This window comes from Pseudopipra pipra, chromosome 10, assembly GCF_036250125.1.
Source record: "Pseudopipra pipra isolate bDixPip1 chromosome 10, bDixPip1.hap1, whole genome shotgun sequence".
In the NCBI taxonomy this organism is placed as follows: domain Eukaryota; kingdom Metazoa; phylum Chordata; class Aves; order Passeriformes; family Pipridae; genus Pseudopipra; species Pseudopipra pipra.
The window spans coordinates 24897727-24921567 of NC_087558.1; the positions used below are offsets into that span (position 1 = coordinate 24897727).

General features: G+C 41.7%; 1 protein-coding gene across 2 annotated transcripts; it reads left to right on the top strand.

Annotated features, from left to right (window-relative positions):
- The first annotated feature begins 467 nt into the window (after positions 1-467).
- Positions 468-23320, top strand: FAM168B (family with sequence similarity 168 member B). 2 transcript variants are annotated; one of them, XM_064666945.1, is made up of 7 exons: positions 468-585; positions 6982-7062; positions 10504-10587; positions 14132-14274; positions 15225-15402; positions 16696-16825; positions 18221-23320. In XM_064666945.1, exons 2-6 carry the CDS (start codon positions 6993-6995, stop codon positions 16806-16808), a joined length of 588 nt encoding a protein of 195 aa, XP_064523015.1. In that variant the 5' UTR covers positions 468-585; positions 6982-6992; the 3' UTR covers positions 16809-16825; positions 18221-23320. The 2 variants fall into 2 exon arrangements, with proteins under 2 accessions (XP_064523015.1, XP_064523016.1); XM_064666946.1 differs by lacking the exon at positions 468-585 and adding an exon at positions 1118-1260.
- The last annotated feature ends 521 nt before the right edge of the window (positions 23321-23841 follow it).

The following is a 23841-nucleotide window of genomic DNA, read 5'->3' on the forward strand; positions in this document are numbered from 1 at the left end:
CGGAACTTTCCGAATGGGGTCAGTGGGTCCCAGTTCCTGCACCGTAAGCCATTAGATCGCGTGTGTGTGCCTGAAACCGGTGTGGAGAAAAGCGACAGCGGGTCGTGCCCACAAGCGGTTTAATGGAATATCGGGCGGGACAACCCCAGCGATCACAAGGAACAAGCTCCCCGCGACACTGGAACAGGACTCCGCTTATTTATTTACTTGTCCGTGTCAATTTTGTTTTATCCAGAGTGGGAACTGCAGAGCTCCCAGCCCCTGGCGAACCTCTCAGCCGGACCCAACCCCTAACCCAGACCTAAGCCGGTCCTGTGAGGGCGAGGGGGCGGGGCCATGGCGGCGGTCGCGGGTCACGTGACTACTCACGCGCATGTGACGGAGCGCCCGACCGCGCGCGGAAGTGACGTCACGCGGCCGGTACGCAGTTTGTGCGGGGCGGCCCCGCCCCCTCCCGTCCCCGCGGGACCGCGCACGCACGGCCGCGCCTGCGCACGCGCGACCGCACGCCCGGGCACGCGCACGCGCACGCGCACGCCCGGCCGCAGCCAGCGCCCGCCGCGCCGCCCGCCCGGAGCCCTCACGGTGAGCGGGGCCGGGGGAGGGAACGGGCAGGGCGGGAGCGGGGCCGGGGCCGGGAGCGGTGAGTGCGGGAGTGGGGCCGGGGCCGCGAGCGGTGAGTGCGGGAGCGGGGCCTCTGGAGGCAGTGCGGAGCCGGCCCGGCCCGCGGGCGGTGCGGGGCGCTCGGGGCCGGGAACGGGGGCACCGGGGCCGCCGCCCCTCAGCCATCCGGGCGGGCCCCGCTCCCTCAGCCCGGCCCAGCGCTGGCGGCAGGCCCGTCCCGCAGCGCTCGGCCCGGCGGGGCCCCCGCGGCGCGGCCCGGCCGTAACAGGTGCCAGGCGGCCCCGGGCAGGGCCCGCGGCGGTCGGCGGTGCCCGGAGCGCGGCGGTGCCGCTGGTCGGTGATCGGTGTCAGCGCACGGCGCCCGGCGGCAGCTCGGTGGAATTGCGGTGGCGTCATGAGGGCACCGCCGGCCGGGCTCGCGGTCGATGCCGTCGGTGTGTGCGGGGCCGGGAGCGCGACTTGCCCGACACCTCTGTGCCCCTGAGCGGGGCAGCGGCTCGGGTGCAGTCCCTGTGTGTCTGCAAAGAGCTGTGAGCCAGAGCGGAAAGAGGTACAAACCGGGCCTGCAGTGCCTTTCCATATCGCTTGGAGCCAAGTAAACACCGCGCGAATGGTGAAATCGGTGCTTTGAGGAAGGTAAAAGTGCTGGTTTGGTGAGGGGAGCACAGAGCTCTGATCGGGAGAAGAGCTGGATTTCATTTGCTCTTAAATGTTGATCGCGGTGTGTGCGTTACCTAATGCGACCAGACTCTCTGTCTGCTCTGGTGTGATTTTACTGTAAGATGTGTAATTGTCAGTGTCATAAAACCTCCACGCTCGTACAACACACACTTTCCAGCCTGTCTGTTTGGGGTGGTAATTACACACTTCAACTTTAAGGTTAAAAAGGAGGGGGAGTTAAGAGGTTCTCTCTTAGTTGTGAACTTGTGACGGTTTCACGTTATTTCAAAAAGGAATATGGAATAAACTGAAAAGGAAATTTGGCAGTAGGTAGACTTTTAAGGTTCTTACAATGAGGAGTTGATGATTTGGGGACTTGAGATGAGAATATCCACGAACTCAAAGTTTTACAGGAGATGGGAGGATTGGAGATGATAATTCCTATCCCTTGTGCCATAGCAACAACAGAAGTTGTAGGCTTTGAGAAATGCAAAGCATTTTGTTTAATGTTTTCCGTAGGTAGAAGATTTAAAAAAAAAAAAAAAAAAAGGTTTTGGTAATGTTCTGGGTTTTTTTGAAGAGTAGAGCAATGCAGCAATCACAAGCAGGGTCTTACTATTAAATTTTTTGTATATGTTTTCTTTTTGTGAATGACATATGGAACTGTTGAGTCTTTGACATATAATCATGTTGTGTCTGTCCTTACTAATATTGGGTCCAGGTAGTGTTGTGTTAATATGTGTGTACTTTACACACAAAACCGCCCATAACAAACCCCCGGTAAGACAGGTTTACAGATGAGAATTGTGTTCATTAGACAGGATTGAAAAGTCTAAATTGCTCCTTTTTAGTCTTGGAAAAAACAAGGCATGCACACAAAGCATAGAAGGTGATTGCAGCTGTCTTATTCTTGTAACATCTTGTAACTCGAGCAGGGGAGTGAGACTTGCCTGGGAATGATGTTTGCAGCTCTGTATTTTACTTTATGTGTGAACTTTGGGCAGTTGTGAATTGTCCTTTTCCAGGCTGTGGTTCTGCACCCTCAGTCTGTGCTGTTACTGTCCAGTCCTGCTCCCTTCCTTGCATTGGAGCCAGTGCTGTCTTGGACATTTGGTGATGTGTCTTGGTTCTCTCAAGCTGGTAGATGGCAGACATAGCAATCCTGTATCCAAAAAAACTCCCACAGATCCCACACTCCTGCCAACCAGCTTAGTGAGGGGTCCCAGCACAGGGGGTGGGGTTGCTTGCCGGCTGCATGGCAGTTCTGTGTAGGCATTGATTCCAACTGGCTGCAGCCATGGACTGCCATGAACCCGTGCCCTGGACTGAACATGGGATTACCTGCTTCCTGGTAAAATTCAGTGACCTCTTTTGAGGTCTTGGATGCATGGAAGACAGTCAGCTATCTGCAAGTGTCAGTGCAGCCTGGGATGCCTTGTCTTGGTCTTTAGGAAGCCTTACATGCCTCCTGATACAAGCCCCCTTTTTTAAACTAATTGTGACAGAAGTGCCTGTTATTTGGCCTCGGATTTGCATTAAACAGCCTGTTTTGGTGGCTGAAGTTTTAACAGAAAGTAACTGAGACTTTAATCTTTGTCAGTTATTTGAAGAGCTGAAGTGTCATGAACTGTTTTCTTTGCTACTTAGCAGTGGAAATTACTTCTTTTACATTACAAACTATCAGACACTTATAAATTTTAGTTCTATTAAGCTTTGACTGAAAGTCAAATGGGTAGAATGTTACTAAGATGGTAATTAACTTTGTAAGTGGAAACTAGGCTGTTAGTACAGTTTCATAGCAAGTGGCATTCTAAAAGTGTTCCAGGGTGGATAGATGTTAAGCACTGCAATGATTTGGTGTGAGTCTGCTTAAGTTCCAAGAAGGAAAGCGTTAATGGACACAGTAGTGTGCTTTAGGCGAGGTACTTGGAGATTCTTCTCCAGTTTTGTGATGGAATTGTCATAAAGTGAGCACCAAGCGACATTCAGTAAGTCTTGTTCTCTGTGTTTCTGCACAACTTTGAAAATCAGTGGTAAGAAAATACATCTGTTACCCAGGAACGTGCAGTTTGTCCTGCAGGATTTGCAGTGATCTGTGGAGGTTTGCATGCAAATCTCTCTGACACGGTTTTTAAAAGCAGAATTTCCTAGAAATGTGTGTGTTCCAAATGTAGCAGGAAAAGCTGTGTGCAGAAGAGATCCAAGTGGGAGTGCTAAAGCTTCAGCATTAGCAGCAGTTGGCCTTTGTGCTCAGCCTCCCAAAACGTGGATTTAAGAGGAGGATGATTGTCCTGGTATCTGTACCAAGATGAGACTTAACAGGCCTGATCAAAACTGAGTTTAATTGCCTGGCTTTGGCAGGAGTGAAAGGTGAAGCATTTGCACTTCCCAAGCATCCTTGCATGGTCTTTAATAAGTGTGATTGCCTTCATTTCAGCTGAGGGAGTAACTCGTTCACAGTTTATTTTGTGCAATTTATATACAGATGATGCACAGTAGACACTTATTTGCATATCCATTAACATGAGAATGCTTTGGAGGGACTGCCAACAAAGCAGTTGAAAGGCCTGATTCTTTGGGTTTGCTTTATACCGGTTTCCCAAGTGTTTGATGTGGACTTGGAGCGTTCCAGGGAAGTGGACTGCGAGGTTCCCCATTTCAATCTAACAGATGCCCTTCCAAGTGAAATTACGGTAAGAGTGGGATGATTGCAACCTCTGGGTAATGCTGCATAATTACAGTTACACATGTTGGGTCCTTCAGAGAAGACCCGAAAATAATTAGTTTTGATGAGGAAGATCTGATGTTTTGTCTGAGTTACAAAGACTGTGAGCACTTGGTGTAGGCTGGTGGCTCCTGACTTGTCTGTCAGTGGTGACAGCAGTGGGTGAAAATAAATACCTTTCCAAAAGGTCTGTCGACCCAAGTTGAATTAATGTGTGTTTGTACACATGTGGGGTTGGAAGTGTGGATACATTTGAAGTGGAAGCAGACATTGTTTCCAGAAGAGGCAGCTTGAGGCTGCAAGTGCCATAGGTTTTTTCCCCTTATTTAAATGGAATTCCTCTCTCTTAATCTGTACTTCGAGATCAAGTCTTGTCTTACCTTTTCTATTCATTTTCTATACCTCTTCAGCTTTGTGTGACTTCTCTTTAAGTCATCCCCCATAGTGAATGTCCTTGTGTTCTTCTGCAGTCATTGACTACTAATACTTGTAATAGTTGGGTTTTTTTAATGTATTTTACCTAAATATTCACAGAAGCCCCTTTCTGACTTCCCAGCTGACAGTCCTTTTTCTTCTCATTGCCATTCAGGGTGGTTTGAGAGGGTTACAGGGTCTTCTTTGCTCCTAATTCCTGTAGAGAATACAAGAGGAATAGCATATTTGTGGGGATACAGCAGTGTGGGAGAGGGCTGTTTCATTTGTGTGGGAGGGTTTATCCACCTCCTTAATTAAGACTTTTGCCCCACAACTGGGAAATGCTGAAACCGTAGTGAAGCTTGAACCTTTAGGTTCAAACACAAAATGTGACATCATCAAATGAGAGGAAAATGCAGGGAGAAATAATGGGAACAGACTGAAGTGGACTGAAGAAGACTCAAGTAAATGAGAGTCCTTTTTCTAGAGAGGGGGTACACTGGAGAAAGTATAGGAGGACAGAGCAGCCTTGCTACAACAAAATGCTGTCCAGCAAAATACACCTGTTGATCATGGCACAGCAGAGTTAATGCTGCTAAAACTCCACGGGGCTTCAGTGAGAAATGGCACTTTAGACTTGAAGTATAGTTTGCTGTAGGACATTTCCAAAGAGATTTGTGTCAAATGGAAATTTTTGATGTGGGTCAGGTGATTGAAACATGCTGCTCTGGGGAACTTTATTCATACTAAGCGATGTAAATGCCAGGTTGTTTGGGTTTTAACTCAGTCTTAGTGGATTCTGTTATCTTGATATGTAATCAAGTATGAATCTGGAGGGAAAAAGGCAATTCTGTGTAAGTTAGTATTAATGCAAAGTGGGGGGAAATCCAAAAAACTAATAAAATCTTGTAATGCTCTTATATCGACTTTGAGTGTTTTGTGAAACCTGATGATAAACTTACTGATAGCACTTACTTTGATTTCTTAATTTGGCACAAATGGCTCCTCTGTTGTGTACTAGGTGCTGCTGAAACTCTTGGCACAGGGCTGGTTTTAGCATTTCTTTAAAAAGCAAACTATTTATGCTTTATAGAGTCACTTACCATAGGTTTATCAGTGCAGCTATATTGATAAATTCCACTTGAATTCCTGCCTTAACGTGTTCTGTAACTAGGGTAACACATGTGGAATTAGACTTTCTTGTTTCCTAAATTTTTTTTTACAAAATTCTATTAAACCAACAGAGTGTTAAGCAGTTTAATGCAGTTTAAGTAAGACAGCTTGAGATGTAGAAGAGTAAGTGACTGAAGTATCAGCTATTAACAGTTAATAAGAACGTTTGGTTTCATAGGGTGCCTTTCTGTCTCGATGCTGGAGGCTGTTTGTAGTGAAAACTGGGTGCTTGCAGGAAGAATCACAGAAAATGCTGAGTTGGAAGGGACCCACAAGGATCATCAAAGTCCAGCTCCTGCCCTGTGCAGGATAACCCCAGGAGTCTCCCCCTGTGCCTGGGAGCATTGTCCAAACTTTGGTGCTGTCGGGCTTGGTGCCTTGAGCACTCCCCTGGGGAGCCTGTTCCAGTGTCCAGCCACCCTCTGGAGGAAGAACCTTTTTCTACTATCCAACCTAAACCTCCCTTGAGATGTGCTTAATCTTTAAATATATACAGAAAATCAGATGATTGGAGATACTAAGGTTTAAATACATGGATTTTCTTCTAAAATACCAGAAAAGTAGTTGCAAACAGTAGTCCTGTATGAGCCACTTGAGAAGCATCTTCAATGCCATTTTACTTTCTGTGGTGTTTGTGTACAAGGTTCTTTTTAAAACTGGGGGGTTGGTTTTGTTCCTGTGGGTGATGTTGGCTGTAGGTGCCGTTTTGGTGCATGAATGCATCATTCAGAAAGGACTGGACACAACTGCCAGCTTCTCATGGGCTCTGAAGAACTTGGCAGCAAGTAAACAAATAAATAAATGTGGGCTGGCTGTCTAAATGTACGGTCTTTTGTCACTTCCTTGGGCTGTTGATGGTTGATAATTTAGTGCTGGTAAAGGACTGGAATCCCAGGCTTGAAATGCCAGTAGGAATAGACCATAAGTGTCTCCTTCCCTTGGCAAGAGGCTTCATAAACAAAAGGGGAAGAGGCCAAGATTGATGGATGGTACATGGATGAAGAGTGACTTAGAGATGGAATGAGGGGAGATGTCCAACACAAGTGAACCCCTGCAGTGGGCTGTGGATCTGTGCACCAGGGGGAACTCGGGGTGATGGAAATATTTTGAAAGTGTGCTCCACAACAGGGAATGTTTCATTCCTGAGACATTCTCTAGCTGATTGAGGCTTGGGATGCTTTGAAATTTTATTTCTGCAGTGATTCTCTCCTGCATGTGGCTACGGTTTTAGTGTTGATGAGTAGTGGAATTGCTGCTTTTTCCTCTGTTACTTTTTCTTCCACTACACTTTCCTAATTTCTAGTTCCACAGTACTTGCTGAGATTTCAAGTTTTCCCTATACTTAAGTAAATACTGGTTTTCTTTTTCTTTGTTTCCTGTTTCAGTTACTGAAATCATGAATCCTGTGTATAGCCCTGGATCTTCTGGGGTTCCCTATGCAAATGCCAAAGGAATTGGTTATCCAGGTAAGTAACTCTGTTTTCTAACAAATTCTACTGGTCTTTGCTTTCAAGAAGAAATAGTCATTAAAGAATGCCTTCATGCAAATCTGTTTGGGAATTGGGGTGGGGTTGTCTTTAAATTTAAAAAGTGACATTTAAAGAGTGATGTTATTTCTTCTGTTACATTTCTAACTTCAGTATCTCTTCCAAAGCAGCTTATTTTAGGAGCTCTAATAATTGCGCCCTGCAAGAAGAGGAGTCAGTCTATTTCTGCTGCTGCTTGACAGGCACTGTTAACCTTTCTATCCTCTAATTCTTGTTCATGCTCGTGTTTTATGACTGTCCAAAGCATAGCATAAAGGATGGGACCGAGAAAATGACCAAAAATGGTTTTGTAACACAGATGTATTTCTTGCTTTATCTGTTTCTCATTGACTTCAGGTTTCTCACCAGGGTTTCTTTCCCCTCATCTCCTAATGTGTGTGCAAGCAGGTTTCATTTCTGATATCTCCATAGTCTAAAAGTTGGATGAGGCAAAATTACATTTGGACAGAGCTTTCCAGGAAGGCCAGAGAGAAGCCTGTGTGCCTCTGGGAGACATTTCAAGCAGCATGTCTTGATGCTGTCTTTTTTTATTTCTGGTATCTGTGAGATCAGGGAATTTCCATTCTGGGAGAGGCCGGAGGGTCTTTCAGCTCACATTTTATATTCCGTAAAAAGTTAAACTTTTCCAGCTTTTACAGCAAAGGATTTTTGTGATTTATTTGGTGTCTGTGTTGGGAGGTAGAAATCACTCTCTGCTGTTACTGTTTATATTCTCAGTAGCTGTACTATATTTTCCTACTGGTATTTACTGTTCTTAAATTTGTTTTTCAGCTTAGGTAATGCTCTAGTGGTCATATTTTCCTGTTCTACTTTTCTGTGATCCTCCTTCTAAATACTGGTGCATAAATGAATTCTCCTTATTGCTGACTGTCTCAAAAACATTTTAATTTTATTTTTTGCTTTTCAGATTCCTCAAACTAGTGTACATTTCTTGATTTCTACAGTGTTTATAAGGGGAAAACACGAAGTGTGTTGCAATGTTTTTAAGTCTGTTGAGTGACTGGAGTGGTGCAGTAATAAATTGTAAAGCTGATGCTGTGTAACCATAAGTCCTGCAGGATGGTTTTACTCCCTGTAACTGAGTTATAAGGGCTGCAGTGATTTTACAATAAGGCAAGCCGCAGAGGTTTACTAATTAATATAATTGATGCGACAGTTATTTCTATATTTATAATAGATTGCTTTTTCAGGACTTTCTTTTGCTTTAGGTAAAGATTATTATGAATTATTTAAATATGAAGTTGTATTTTTAGCTCTATTCATTTTCTAAATGCAGATTTATATTAACCAGGGTTTCATTTGTACTTATAACCATTTATACATTGCATTGAAGCTCTTGTTTATACTAAACTAAACCACACCTTAATTTACTTTGGAAGATATACTGTTGAGGATTCATAAATAGCAGTTTAAACAACATTACCACTTCTAATCTTTTATTCTACTGTTGCTTTATATTTGTTAGTTTGCATAACTGATATATGTGGAATTGAAGTAGAATTGTTACAGAAGTGCCTTTAATATCATGCTACAAGTTGGTTACTCAAAATTCTCCCTTGCAGGAGTCAGTTCATCAGTTCACACAACTGTGACCCTTAAATTCAGCTTAGTCAATAATTTGTTACACCAATAGTTTACTAAGCTGCCTGGTTCAGGCTTTTAAGATTTTGGGATAAACATAAAGCACATTCTCTAAATGGAAAAGTAGACTTGCATTTTAGGTGTTTTTTTTAAAGCTCTTGCATGAGTAAGTCCCCCTTTTTTGCCTCCTGATTTAAAAGCTGCAGATTCTCCACTCAGCATCATTGCATTTGCATGGATTGCATGGTAATAGAAAGTAAGGAACACAGCAGTAGGTGGAATGCATTACTGAAAGGCAATGTGTTTCTAAAGCTGTTGCATATTTAATAACAGTTTATATTATACTAGACCTATTTTAGGTTGTTGGATAGATTTCCACCAGCAAAAAAATCAATATTCAAATGTTCTCATGCAGATGGAAGTTCTGTGTAGAAGTTAAAGCTGGTGCTTGTTGTAGTTCCATTTTTCACAAATGACTGTTTCCTGAGCAGCTCAGAGGCTCAACTGTGGAGCTGAAGCTGTGAAGACAGGAAGGAGGACTGAAGTGTCCTCCTGAAGGTGCAAACCTGTACAAAAGCTTTTCACCGGCAGCTCATGAGTTTGAAAACTGAAGAGCTATTTACACTCTGAAAAGTTGTTGTTACTACTTGGATATGTTATTTTTAACTTTGATTTTTAAGCCTAATGCTTTTCTTAGTCTTATCCATGCTGACCACCCAATAGCAGTGCCAAGTGTATGCCACTTGATATGTTTACAGAGTGTTTACAAAACTAGGTTAGCATATATAGTCCTGAGCTGAGGAATTCTTATTGTTGAGAGTAATTGCTGAGGACTCTGGGATTTATAATGAAATAGAAGCCCTTAAAATTGAAATAGTGGTTTAAAACTAGCAGCTTTAAGTCTAACAGTGGAGATGCAAATGGTAATTGCCTTTTATCTGGAGAAGTTGAAATCTTTTTACTTTAATAACAGAATATGGTAGTAACTCCATCTTTCTAAATACAGTCATTACTCGGTTTTATACAGTTTGGAATATGTAAATAAGTTCATGGAAAAATTAATAGCTATGATTAATTCAGAAATTTCACTTACTAAATCTAAGCAAGTTTCATATCTTTCAAGTAACTGGCTTTTGCTAGTGCTGTTCTTTGCCTTGTGTTGGAGGCCAGTCTGTCACGTTAGTTCAGCCCTGGTCGTTTTACTCTGGTGTAGAAGTGCTTAACTCTCATTTTGCCAGTGCCTCTGTGAGTCTCTCTGTACTGGTAACTGTCAGGGTGTGTCTGAAATAGGGGAGCTTGTTAGATACCAAGTGTAATAACAAATCCCTGTCAAATTTAACGAGCAGTTTGGACTACTGCTGCTTTGTACTTTCTCCTTGAGATATCACTGGTCTGGCGAGTCACAGTCACTCTGACTTGGAGGGATTTATTTCTGTGAAAAAGTCCCTTCAGATGAATGCTGTATGTACATCAAATCTTAAAACTCATGCTGGGGGGGAAGGAATGTAGGATAATCACACAAAACGTTGTTTTCCAGCTAACTTAGGAGCTCCTTGGCCAACAGAGATTTACTGAAACAGGGATATAAGGCAGAAAGCTGAGGTGTCACAAGTTCTGTTCTCACCTGGCATGCACTTTCAGGTGGCCTGAGAGAAGGGGAGCCCAGTGTTTTAGTTGAGGAGGTGGGATTGAAGGCTGGCTGTTTGCTTACCTCAGTTAAAATCTGGGTAGACTGTGCAGTCAGTCAAGAAAGTAACTTTGACTTATACTTTCTTCCAGCTGGCTTCCCAATGGGCTATGCAGCAGCTGCTCCTGCCTATTCCCCTAACATGTATCCTGGAGCAAATCCTACCTTCCAAACAGGTATGTGTGGTAGGTATGTTTGAAAGTTGTTGAAAGAATGAGGAAAAGCTGCAGGGGCTCACAGTAACACTTGTACTGTGGGATAAGTTTACGTTTGAATATGACTCATAAGGCCTCATCTGATAAATTAAAATTAACAGAATCTTATCTTAAGTCATAGTGCTTGCACCTTCTGAGAAGAGAACAGCTGAAGTTTTAGCTGTTGTTTCTGTATTTCAGGATGATGCTTGAGGCTTACATTGCATTTCCCTTCACTGCTTCCTTCGTGATTCTGCTTGTTTTGCATCTTACTGGTCATTTCCAGATTCTTGTTTTTTCTTCTGTTTGTTGTCCTCAAAATTACTCTTTTTCATCCTTTTCTTAAATCATATCTTTCCAAGTTCAGCATGCTGGTGTCTTTCTGCCCTTAAAATTGTCTTGCACAAACTGATGGTCTGGAAAGCCTGGTTGCTGGGTAAAAGTGTTTTGTCCACAGTGGACACAGGAGAGGCTTTAGGTAACTGCACCTGCATGTGTGTTGGTTAAGAGAAGGGTGAGAGGTGAGAGGCCTAGGGAAAGGGAGATAGAAGAACAGACACAGGAAACAAAGCACTCCAAAGTTATTTTTGTGTAGTCCTGCTTTCACTAATAGAACATGATTTGGATGTGCCAATCCATGAAACAAAACAGTAAGGGCAGCATTTCATTTCCACGTAAACCAGGAGCGTGGATCTGATACAACAGCGTTCCCCCTGTGCTTATTTTGTACGTGAAGGAATTCCTTACATTGCTTTGTTAATGTAAATCTAGGCCATCCTCAGGAACTCTTTCACTTCCATGTATTATGCCAGTTTTCCAGCTATACATGGCACATAACCAGATTTGTCCCTGAGTGCCCTTGGGGATAGGAAGGTATACTGCTGGAAATCGGGGAGCTCGTGTTGTGGAAGTCTGCTTGGTATTGAAGTTCAGTGTTTGTAACGGGTGCATTTCATTAACTACCAGGAGACTCTTGAGGGTGTGGCAGCAATTACTGAGACAAGACAGAGTAGATCTTATGAAATGTTTGCCTGCAGAACCTGTTAAAAGTGTGTAGCTTTCCTTGGAACTGTGCAGTATTCCCGTTAGTACAACCTGTGTCACTGTTCAGTTTGGCACAGTGAGTGCAGACTCACTCCTTTGTCTTGTCTTTGGTTTTGAATTTATGGTAAGGAAATGGATCAGTGTTCTAGTAATTAAAAAAAATTTAAAGATCTGTCCCTTGGGTAAGTGTGGCCACTGTGCAAGTGTCATATCTGGGGGTGCATTTGCACTGGACTGCTTCAGAGCTCTTCTGAGAGTGATGTTCAAGGAGAGCAGTTCCCATCAGGGTCTAACTCTTGGCTTGGGCACCAGAGCCCTCTGTGGGCTTTTACTATTGCAAACAGGCTATTCAGTGGCACAGTTAGAGTAACCTTAGTGATGTGTCTGCCTTCTGTGCTCCACTGCATGTACCCTGCAGCTGTGCTGAGGAGTAGCTGTGGGGTTTGATCCCAGGATCAGATAACTGAAAGGTGCTTCCACACTTAATGCATGTTGCAGTTTGCAAATCCTGCCACAGGAAGATGAACATAAGCTGCATGGAATGAATTTACCAAATCATGAGACTAATGTTTTTCCCCAATTGATTGTTTTTTAGCTCTCTGTTAGTTATGTTGTAATAGAAATTTATGGTTTCTGGGACAGATTTTTGACTTCAATGTTAGACTTAATCATGCTGTAATATTAGTTTGCACTGATTAATCTTTGCTATATAGCATGAGATATATTCCAAGTCAGAAAATACTGCTTTTTCACACAAAAGTGAAAAAGTTCTAAGATGTATAGAAGTTGGATACCATCTTTGAATGTCCTTAATTTTTAAAAAAACTGGTACTATTAGAGTCTTTATTGCTGTTGAATGGAAAATAAGCTTTTATTTCAGAACTAAGAATAGCTTTAATTTTTGGCTACTCTTTCAGCTGTGAACTAAAGTTCAAAATCTACAGACCCTTTAATTCAGGAAGGTAACTTGAAGTACTTTGTCCTAACAGCTGGGATTTTTTTAATGCCTTTTTTAACCTTTCTGATGTAACTGCTTGTTTGTAGAATCAAAGCTTTTGTAAATCATATTATGCAGCAGTATTTGAATGTGCCACTGCTGTACAGGAAAGGGACTTTTTTACAGGTAACTGTCTTAAATGACTGTAGTTTTGAATAATCATGTTAAGGTCTTTGCCCCATATAAGAGAGAAAAAATAAATACCTCTTGTGCAGAATTACCACCTTGCAAGAATGAAAAAGAAATTGCCTGTGGGTTTTTAGAATGAGAGTGGGCTTCACTGAGGACATAGTTGTAGTTCAGTAATGATGCTTCATGTTCAGCATTTTGTAGCTGTGGTTTCCACCACAAATAGTTCCCCATACTAATGGAAGTTACTTCCTCAGCATGTGCTATTTGTGAAATACTTAAGATCTCTAAAAACAACAGAGAGAGTGCTGTGGTGTAGCTTTCTTTAAAGGTGATAAGTTCTATTAAAGAAGTAAAGCTATTTCTTTATTAGCTAAACAGCTTTGAGTTTGAAGGGTGGAATGAAATTGCAAAGAAACTCAGACTTCTGCAAAAAGAATGGAGGTCATCTGTCATCGTGCTGTCTGCACAGACGGATTTTTGACAGCACAAATGCCAGCATTCTCTCTGCTGTATGACTTCAGATCTGTTCTCTGTGTTGAAGTCAGCACATTCTAGACAGTTTTTCAAGTCAACCTAATCTCTACTCCAATAGTCTCTTTTTTTTCTATAATTACCGAGTGTCTGTTCATCCTTGGTAGTAGTTTGTACAGTTCCAACTCAGTGGGAGTAGTGCCTGTGGATGTTGTGTTTTCTGGTGTGGTGGCTCTGCATGAGACCCAAGATCTTTTCACAATAGCCCAGACTAGTATGGCCTTTTGTATTTATTTTAGCCAGTTCAGAAAATGCCAGAAAACAAATACAAACAAATGTAGGGGGAAATAGAGGTTGCAGATTGTGTGTCTCTGTTCTCTGACAATCCATCTTGAGCTCTTTGGATGATTCGGGCTTTCGACATTCCTGTTCTTATGCTGTATCATCTCCTACAGAAGGTGACTGCAGGTTAGTCAAGTGTTACTGTGTTTTGCCAGGACGATTTGGGAAGTGTTGAGAGTTGAGTGATACTAATATGTGCCAAGTCCTCCTGTGTAAGGATGCTGCCTAATGTGCCCAATCCAAATATTTAATAACGTTACTACCAAAATCACTTTTTGCCCTCTAGTCATAGATTTGAAAAGTAAGTCGTGCAAATATACAGTTAACTTTTCATGCTTAGTTGACACAGTCAAAGGCTATTTCCAGTTACTGTTACCAGTATTAGGTGAATGATTAAACTTGCATATTGAGACCAGCTTACTGAGTCCTCACATGAAATAAAAGAAATTGGGAAATAAAAGAATTGTTGCCCTAACTTCAGGAAGCCATGCACTGCCCCGTGTTTGCCATGGTTTTGATGCAGATTTGCCTTTGTTTCAGGTTATACACCAGGTACCCCGTACAAAGTCTCCTGTTCACCCACCAGTGGAGCAGTGCCACCGTATTCCTCGTCACCGAATCCCTACCAGACTGCTGTGTACCCAGTCAGAAGTGCCTACCCACAGCAGAATCCATATGCACAGGTACACAGGCAGATCCAAAAAAATGTCACTTTGGGTGGTGCTTTGTGTTCCCTGTAATACCTGTGTGAACTTGTAACCTTTCATCACATTCATTTCTTTGTGCATGGAGAGAATCTTCAGCTGCCGGCAGTAAGAATTCTTAACAGTGATTTACAGAGTGTGCGTGCAGTTTTATATTCTCTCTTACACTTACTGATAATGTGGCCTGTCCTTGAAGAGACACTAGATTAAGTAGTTTTCAAAATGTGTACTGGATGTTATAACTACCAGTATCCTGATTTCATTTCATCAAAAATTGTCATAAAGTTACATTAATTTTTTTTAACAAGTTCTGTGGTAATTCAGGGAGTTACCAAGTCTCATGCTAAGCAAGCTGTTGAAAGCTATAAGAAAAGATAGGATTAAGACACTTCAGTAAACATGATACTTTGGGGGAAAGTTGGCCCTCTTTGCATGGTGGAAACCTGCCTGGCATGTGAGCAGTGGTTAAAGGGAATTCATAACCACGTAACAAGTTTTATCCAGTCTGCCTAGTGTATTTGGATTTGTCAAAAATCTTTGGTTCTTTAACTAAGAGCAGCTGAATAAAAAGTTGTGAAAGATTGAGAAAAGTTCTGTCATGGATTAATATATGAAAGGAGACAAAATGAAGAGAATGAATGACAAATCACTCCTTACTGTGGAAAGTACAGTCAGCATCGGAGTTCTACAAAGGTCCCTATCTTGAATGTTACCCTAAACGCCTTAAAAATGGATAAAATGTTAAAAATTTTGCAAGTGAAACACAGTTGAAATAGTTAAAAAGAATGTTTTGGCTTCTGCTCTGTAAATGCATTGCATCTTTAGACTAATACTTTTATTTTATGATACTTTCATGAAAGAAGATACCACTTATCTTCCCCAACAGATACACTGTAATTACTTAATGTGTACTGTTTTTTCTCCAACAGCAAGGCACTTACTACACACAGCCTTTATATGCAGCACCACCCCACGTAATTCACCACACCACAGTCGTGCAGCCCAATGGAATGCCAGCAACCATGTATCCTGCTCCGATCCCCCCCCCCCGAGGGAACGGGGTGACCATGGGCATGGTGGCTGGGACGACTATGGCAATGTCAGCAGGTTTGTGCACTCGCCACCCTCCTTGGTTCTTGGTGGGGCTCTGCTTTCAGTTGGAGGTGCAACACGGCTGCGTTACACAGACGTGATGCCACAGGTGTACTTGGCACAGTCCTGAAACTGTGTAACTCAGTGTGTCTTCAGAGCCAGTCCAGCTAGTTCAGTGATGCTTTGATCACCTCCAAGGATGGAGGTATTGCATCCTCTTTTCAGATGTCAGTGTTATGGGGTGGTAGTTTTTCTTCATATCTGTATGGAATTTCACTTACTCTTGCATCCTTTGCTTCTCATCTTACCAGTGTTAAGAGTCTGACTTCCTCTCCCAGTGCATATCTCACTGCCAGTTGAAAGCAGCAGCCTCTTAAGGCTGAGGAAAATGTAGAGTCACAGACCTTCCTTGTCTGTTCAGGTACAACACTTCATGTGTTTGCACTACCTGCTGGTCCTCTGTGTCATGGGCAATGGTTAAGGATGTCTACTTCCTATTGGCACAGTCTGTTGGTGGTAGTGTTTGGAGAAAATGTTGTTTCACCAGTAATCCAGTCTCATCTGTGAGTGTTTACTGAGGAGGTGTCACGCTTTGTTACTCAGTAGGTGGTTAACTCACGAAGAAACCTCCACATTCACTCAAAGGATGCTCAATTTAGTAATCCAAAAAACAAGAGCCATGAGTTTATTTCAAGATTCTGGTTTTTATTGTGTCAAATCTGTAATTTAATTTGAGAAACCTCAAAAATAGAGGAGTTAGGTATCACAAACTGAGCTAACATTAAAGTTTTGTTTGTGGGCAAGCTGGTCCCAGGTGTTTGTTAATGGTTCTGCAAAGTGCTGTAGAGTAAGTCTGTTGACCCTGCTCTCTTAGGCTGCTTGTTTCTGAAGCCTCTTAATCTGTAAAAACCTGTAATGCAAACAAGAACTAATTTATTCTGGTTTTTCAGTCAAGTTGTCTCTGCCATCAGATATTCTTACGGCATCTAAAGGCTGCTGTGGGAGAGTCTTGCAGTGAATAATACTTACGTTGCAGGGTTTTTGCTAGAGCTGTTTTGAGTAATGGGTATCTGTGTTGCACTGGATTAAACATCCATGGGGCTAAAATGACCCCCTTGCATAAAGGTTTGAAGGAAGATTGGGGTTGGAGTGCAAAATGAGGTAATTTTAAAGATGAGCAAGCTGTAATTGTTTTTAAAATTAAATCTTTTTTTTCTCTCCTTCCCTTTTTGTTTGAGTTTTTTTCTTTTTTTTTTTTTTCTCTCAACTAGAATTTGTGGTTACTGAAAACTGTTCTCTTCATTCTAGGTACTTTGTTGACAACTCATTCCCCAACTCCAGTAGCCCCTCATCCAGTTACTATGCCCACGTATCGGGCTCCAGGAACACCAACCTATAGTTATGTGCCCCCGCAGTGGTGATCATCCTGGCAGTCAGTGTAAGTTACTGATTTACATTGAAACCACTTAATCTTTCTTACCAATGACAGCATTGCAGGTTCTTTGGGGGAGAGTCTCCAGAAGGTAAGCAAAGCAGTCTGGGATGCTTTTACAGTGTCCTAATTGACTAGGAATACACAAAAATTACTGTTTATTTACTAGCTGTTCCTTGCAAAGTGCAGCTTTGTACTTTGTCCTTCTGTACTTTGTACTAATGGGCTTTTTCAGTGGTCTGTTTCTTCACAAATCATGAATCATTTTCGTGGTTCTTGTTTGTTGAATATGAAAGAATGAGTCTCAAGTTTGCCTTCTTAAAATAAATCTGGAATTAAATGTATTCAGTGTTTTGGAATCATTGGTAATTGTTGAATTCAGCAGTACTTGTGATTCCTGAATGAAACAATGTGTGTGACTTTGAAGTCTTATTTTTGATTGGCTAAATATGTAGGCAAGGCAAGTGTTTTGCCTTGCTCTGAGGGTGAATCTTTCTCACAAGCTGCTGAAACAAATAAACAACCTTGAGATAATTTCATATATTCATTCTGTTTCAGGTAAGTATCAGTGCATACTTCTTGCAGTCAGCGTGGAAAAAGTGGGTTTAGTGTGAACCAAAATTTAGATAATGGATTTCAAGAAAAGGAGTTTAATTTTGAAATCTGCTATAAAGTGGGATGGACTTTGGGGGTGTAATCAGTGTCAAAATGACACAAAGCCTAATGTTTTTGTGATACATATTTCTCTTTCTGGTTTGTTTGGTTATTTTTAGCATAAGTTCAAAGGAGCTTCATTTGAATTAATGACTTGCCAGACCAACTGAACTTGAAATTTTCACTTTTAGTCCATTTAGTTTATGACAAAAGTTAACTTTGTTTTAACTTACTCTGGATTTCTATTTCAGCAGTTAGAAATACAGAGTTCTGTGATGACAGGTGACTATTCCCTTTGAGTTAGAAATGCAGCAGCCATTTCTCATTTTGCTGTGATGCTGCATGGAAGTCTGCACATCTGAAATGTTTCACAGAGTATTTCAGCCAAGGACGTTGTATTACCTGAGCGTAAAAAGTGAGAGTTTGCTGGGAGTAAACTCATGACTGATGGTAATGAAATTTAGCACAAAACACCTTTTTAATATTGCATCTTCTACTCCAAACAAAAGTCAGTGGACAGGAAGCTGGAATGGACATGCCAAAAGAAAACCCTGTAGTCAGTTCTAACGCAGAAGCCTCTCCATGTCAGTTGACAGGATAAGTGCCGGGGTAACATTATGTAGCACTTAACATTTGGGGGGTGTGTGTATCAGTGTGGTGCATGCAATGTTAGAATGTTCTGCCACACTCAAAGAGTATTTCACCTAATTGAGAGTATTTCCCACTCTTTTCCCCCTCTTAATGTAGGTTTGAAGATGGGAGATATGCAATCAAGAAATTGAGGTTTAAAAGTTGGTGCTGAAGCCCTCATGCCTCCAACCAGGACTTTCCTTCTGAATGCTTTCAACACTTGGCTAAACACTACTAATTCCTGATCACTGAAGATTTTCCAGTGCTGCATATCTTACATCTTGGAACTCCAGCAGTTAGTCTTAAAGCAAATCCTGTTTTGTGGACTGTCTTGCAATTTTTTAGCTAATTATAACGATAAAAAGGGAGTATAAATTTATTCTGATCCATATCTAGTTGAATGCATGTTAAAACACAAAAACAAAGCTTGCTCAATCTACCTGCAGTGACTGATGCAAAAACCATCATATGCAAATCCAAAGGAACCGAAAAGTATTTTACAACTTGTATCACTAATGCACTGTTGTAATGTATGCGGGGTCTGAAAAGGTAGAATCATGACAGTGAGTTTCTTTCTGGAATACCATAACATACATTAGATAAGTGCTTCAGCCTTTTTCAGGTTGATGGAGTTGCCGGTTTAAAAGGGGCATATTTTTATTTAAGTGATGTGTTCTTTTCGAATTCAGCTACTAAATTGGAGTGACTGGAAAATGAGTCAGACAAGCTGTAGAAATCCCGCACACAATTAGTTTACTTCATACCTTTTCATTTTCGTGATATGAGTTCAGTGTTATACAGATGTTCTTAGGATCAGAATGAAATGACAGAGGTAATGCTGTGTGTGCCAGTAAATAAGGCAAACTTCCTTGAGGCAAAACTGGCTCTTAGGAATAGTAGGAGGTGATATCACCTGCATAAAGAATTGCATGTCCTGGGGAGATTTCTATCCAGTACTATCTTTCATACGATGCAAGATGTGTCAAAGTGAGACTGCCACACAGATTGATAGAAAACACTTTCTTTTAGTTCTCAGTTGAGGAAATCCGTGCTGTTTTTCCTAAAGAATGTTGTAGTCAGTTGAAAATGTATGTGCAGCTGATCCAGCTTGCTTTCTGGAAACTTAAGAAGTGCGAGGGCTTTCTGCAGCAAACAGAGTTCAGCTGCATGTTACTCTGAGGAAAGCTTGTGTGCCTGATGAGTATGTTAAAGGGGAACAAATCATTTTAACGCAATTTCCTTATTAGCTACTTGCAGTATGGACTATGGATACTCTGTAGTAGGGCTGCCAGAGGTTTCAAAAAGCAGTTTTTTTTTTTTTTTCTGAAAGTATTTGTAGTTGAAATAGGAGCCACATGTTGGTTACAGCATTTTTACGTGTTTTCTTAGTATTTTTTTTTTACTTCCTAAATTGCACTTGGAAGCACGTAAAATAAGACTGAACTGCAGATTAGCATTTCATTGCAGTGAGTCATTTGTGATATTCTTTCTTGCAACTTCAATTTTTAAAGTACCTCAAAGCAAATGCTGTGGGCATAAAGGGCTAGCCTTGGAACCCATTTGTATACCAAAATCGTTATGGGAGAGATTTTAAATTTTTAAATTTGAATATTGCACATTAAAATCGAGGTTTTTCTTAAACCTGCTTGACTTACAATTCCAGAAAGATGTAATTTTCTTTTTTTTCTTCTTTTTTTGATACATTCTGCCTGCAATAAATTATGCAGTAAATGGTTATAAAATGTTGTTCCCTTTTAAGCATTTACACCGAGGTATATCAGGCTGTATTGTTCCCTTAGGTAAACTTCCATTCAGAATTAAATTTTTTGAAGTTGTGTATCTAGTTACGCTTTGTTTTGGGGTGTTCTGCTCCTGTACAGATTTGGCAGCTGCTTCGGGGCAGCATCAGTGCTGATTTAATGCTGCCATCCCAGTACTCTGCCCTGGTGGGAGGCTTGTGTACCTTCATACCCCATTGGTGGTTAGAGCCTTCAGTAACTTTATTTTTTACAGTAAGCACTCTCTGTATTTTGTACCCCCCCTTTTTTTTTTTAATAAAGTTTAGGTTTATTTTGCATGAATCACTGTCAGTGGATGGCCCCCTTATTTCTAATGCCTTGAACATAACTATGTTGTTAGAATAAGTACTTTAAACCTTATTCGTGAGCACTTACTGCAGCTTAGGGATTTCCATATGTTTTCTATATGGAGCAGAAAGTTACCCAAGACAAACTTAGTTGAATCTGTAGTGCTTTGTTCAAGTCTGTTTAACAATTCCATTTATGTAGTAGTGTGCAACTTTGATTAGTGAGGTGTGGCAGAGCACAATGAGCATTAACACAAGGCACCTGTCCTGAGCGTGGTTTTAACCAGGAGCTGAGGTCTGGAGCAGGGCTGTGTTGGGGAGGAGCTGGGAAGGCCAAGCTGAAAGCTTTGCTGTCTCCCGTCTCATCACCATAAACTGAAGCTTTGAAAATCATAGGAGAGAACTTCCATGAATGCTGCAATAGAGAAATAGTTGAGAAATGAATATAACTTCCTGTATATTTGCTCTAACTTCAGATTCCTAAATGTCATCTTGGAATTGGTCTCCATATAGTATTCCATAACATTTAGGCAGTCTCACTTACTTGAGCACTTTTTTTTCTAAGTTGCATTATGGGATTCATCCAGGAGGGAGAAACTGTACCTTTTCCAAAGGTACTACACCTTCCAGTTCTGAGCGATTCTGATCTGCTGGGAGGCTGGAGCGTGTCTCCAGGAGTTGTTATGAAAAGTAACCAAAAGCACAGTGCAGGGGGACGGGGGAATATGTGTATATATAACTATCTTAATGGTATTTTGTTGCAAATAGTAGAAAGCATGGATATAAAACTGCAGCAGGGGAAACTGTACATCATTAAATAGGCGTTTACACAGTGAGGGTCTTACGAAACATTCTCTCCTGCTTTTTATATAACATTCCCTATTTAGAATTCCTTTATAAATGAATACGCAGTATGTGTTTGCACAAGAGCTCCTCAGCAAGTGAAAAGAGCTAGTGCAGTAGAGACATTTCAGATCAAGCTTCTCTTTAAAAAAAAAAAAAAAAAACCAAAAAAAAAACACACAAAAAAACTTTTATGGCAGCTTTATATGATTAAAAAAAAAGTACTACTATAAACCTGGAACTGAAAATAACTTGCAGCAATAACAAAGAGAAGTCCAAGAAAGATTTTTCTTTTTTTTTGGTTAAAATTCAAATTTCAAGTGTCGAGTTCAGATAAAGTATTTTTAAAAAACTGAGGTATTCCCTATGTCAGTAACAGCTGATGAAAATGTCTTTTAAATGTAGCAGCAGCAAAATAAAAGTGGCTAATAATTGGCACCAAAAACATGTAGCCCTAGTCAGTGGCATGGTGGTTAACTAAACACTAGGAAGGAAAAGAGAGAACCTACTATTAGATGTTGCTTATGCTTGTTGTAACCATCTCCTGTTTGAAGTTTCTAGGAGACATGCAGGAATGCTGTTCAAGAAAGCTTCTTTTTGAGTGTACTATGCAAGTTAAAGGCTTAGATGCAGTGGTAGACAAAAAAAGTCCTTTATTTTAGTTGAAGTTCTTCCTCGTATTGCTTCATCCACTGAAAAAAAAAAAAAAAACAAAAACCAGAACCAAACCACCACCTGTCAGTACCACCGTGTCTTAGTGTTGTCAGAAAATAGCTGATGGTGCAGAGCTGTATACCAGGGTACTCAGCATTGACTGCTCTCCAGGGAGCGTTCTGGCTTCACTGCTCCTTGGGTAGTAAGGCAAGAGATGGTCAGGATTGTCTTGGAATCACTCCCCAGTGCTTCAGCACAGTATTACACACTTGTTCATTTGGCTTTTGCTTGAATAGGTGAGCACAGCAATCCAATACCACCACCTAAGTAGGCTTAAACTCATCCCAGGAGTAGTAACTACCGTGCGTGTGAAACCTTCCATCGTAGGATCGTGAGCGATAGTGATGCTTCAGCTGGAGCTGGAGGGAGAGGACGGACGCGGGGGCTGTGCCGGGCCCGTGGTGCCCGGGCTGTGGGCTGTGCCTGGCCCGTGGTGCCCGGGCTGTGGGCTGTGCCTGGCCCGTGGTGCCCGGGCTGTGCCGTGTTCATGGCAAACAGGCCCAGTCAGCCCCGGCCTCTCCAGCAGGTGTCAGGCGGGAGCCCCAGCCCTGTCCCGGCGGTTGTGAGCGCTGGAACAGACGCGGCGAGTTCAGCTCATTCACATTGTTCTCATTACTGAGTGTCAGCTTTCTAATCCTGTATCGTGTCAGCTCGAAGGGTCGTGCAGAGCCCTCAGACGTGAGGAGGTGCAGTGCTGCTTAGCAGGAGCTCCTGCAGCAGGGAAGGGCAGTTTGTGCATCAGGGCTCGCCAAGAGCCGAGTTGGTTCTGAGCTCTCCTCCGAAGGAGCGAGGCCTCGGCAGGCTGTGCACCTCTGGTCAGGGGTGCTGAGGGGGAATAAGGGCTGGTTTGTAGACTGAAGAGAGGGAAAAGGAACAGTGCTTATCTGGGGACAAGGAAACCTTTTCTTGTGTGGGTTGCATATAACACTGAAACATCTGAATTTCATGCGTAGTAAGGGTCCATTTGTGATTTGTAAAATTTATGGGCTCTGAAGTTTAAACATCAAGAAAGTGAACATGACTTCTAAACTGGTTGTGACTTTTGGGCACTTAGCAGGCAAACTGGGAAAGCTTTTTTAGCTGGCTGCTGTACAGATTTGTTTTAAGTAGAAGGGATTTGTTAGTGGGTTTTTTTTAATTGTAATGCTATTATTGGCTGCCCTCCTGTCCAAGATTTAAAAAAGTGAGTGCATGCAATGGAAGTACAAGAGGCCCCAGTAATAGTTCTCCATGTTTGTTATGAAATAGACACAGGTTTCCTTTTTATGACTTTTTTTAAAACTGTCTTAGGAACAGTTGTATTGGTACTTTTTTTTTAAGTTTAGGTCAATGTTGTCTTCCAGAATAAGTTTTAAGGCATCACTCACTCCTGCATTGAACTATTGCATCAACACAAAGAGTGGAGATTCCATTCTGAGCCAGTTCAATTGTGAAAATTCATACTTTTTTTATTTTTTATGCAATTCAATGAGTAGATGAGCTCAGATTTAAATTCTTAAAAGCACGTTTATTGTAACAAGAATTGTTATGTATTAATACTTCAGTTTTCAATAAAGATTGACTTGTGTTGCTTATTGTGGGTTTTTTTTTTTCCTACTGTCTTTGCTGACATCCTTCCAGAAAAGATTCTGTTGCTGGAGAGCAGAATGGTATGTTTAAACTCTTTAAGCTGGTGAAATCTGATAATTAACATTGAAATGGGTTAAGTGACTTTTCTCAGTAAGGTTTCTTAATGGCAGCAAAACACAGTGGTAAAGGCTCCCCAGTGGGGAAGAAGCTGCCTTAAGTTGCCCCGTCTGAGAGTATGGTAATGATGTGCAACCCTGCCTTGTTCCCTTTTGAGGCATTTCTTACTTTTGAGAGTTTTCTTACTTTATTTTACAGTTTAAAACAAAGGAAATGGAACAGATGTAAAATTTGACAATACTTCAGCTTCAGCTTTGGTTGATACCAAACCCATGCTGTTTGATTGGAGAGGTGACAGGCCTGAGCAGAAGGCTGTTATAAATCAGTTTGAGTGTTCCCCAGAAGAATTGAGTAGGTGTGAAGTGTGGGTAATTATCCTATTTCTTTAGTGTGTGGGTGGTTGTAAAGC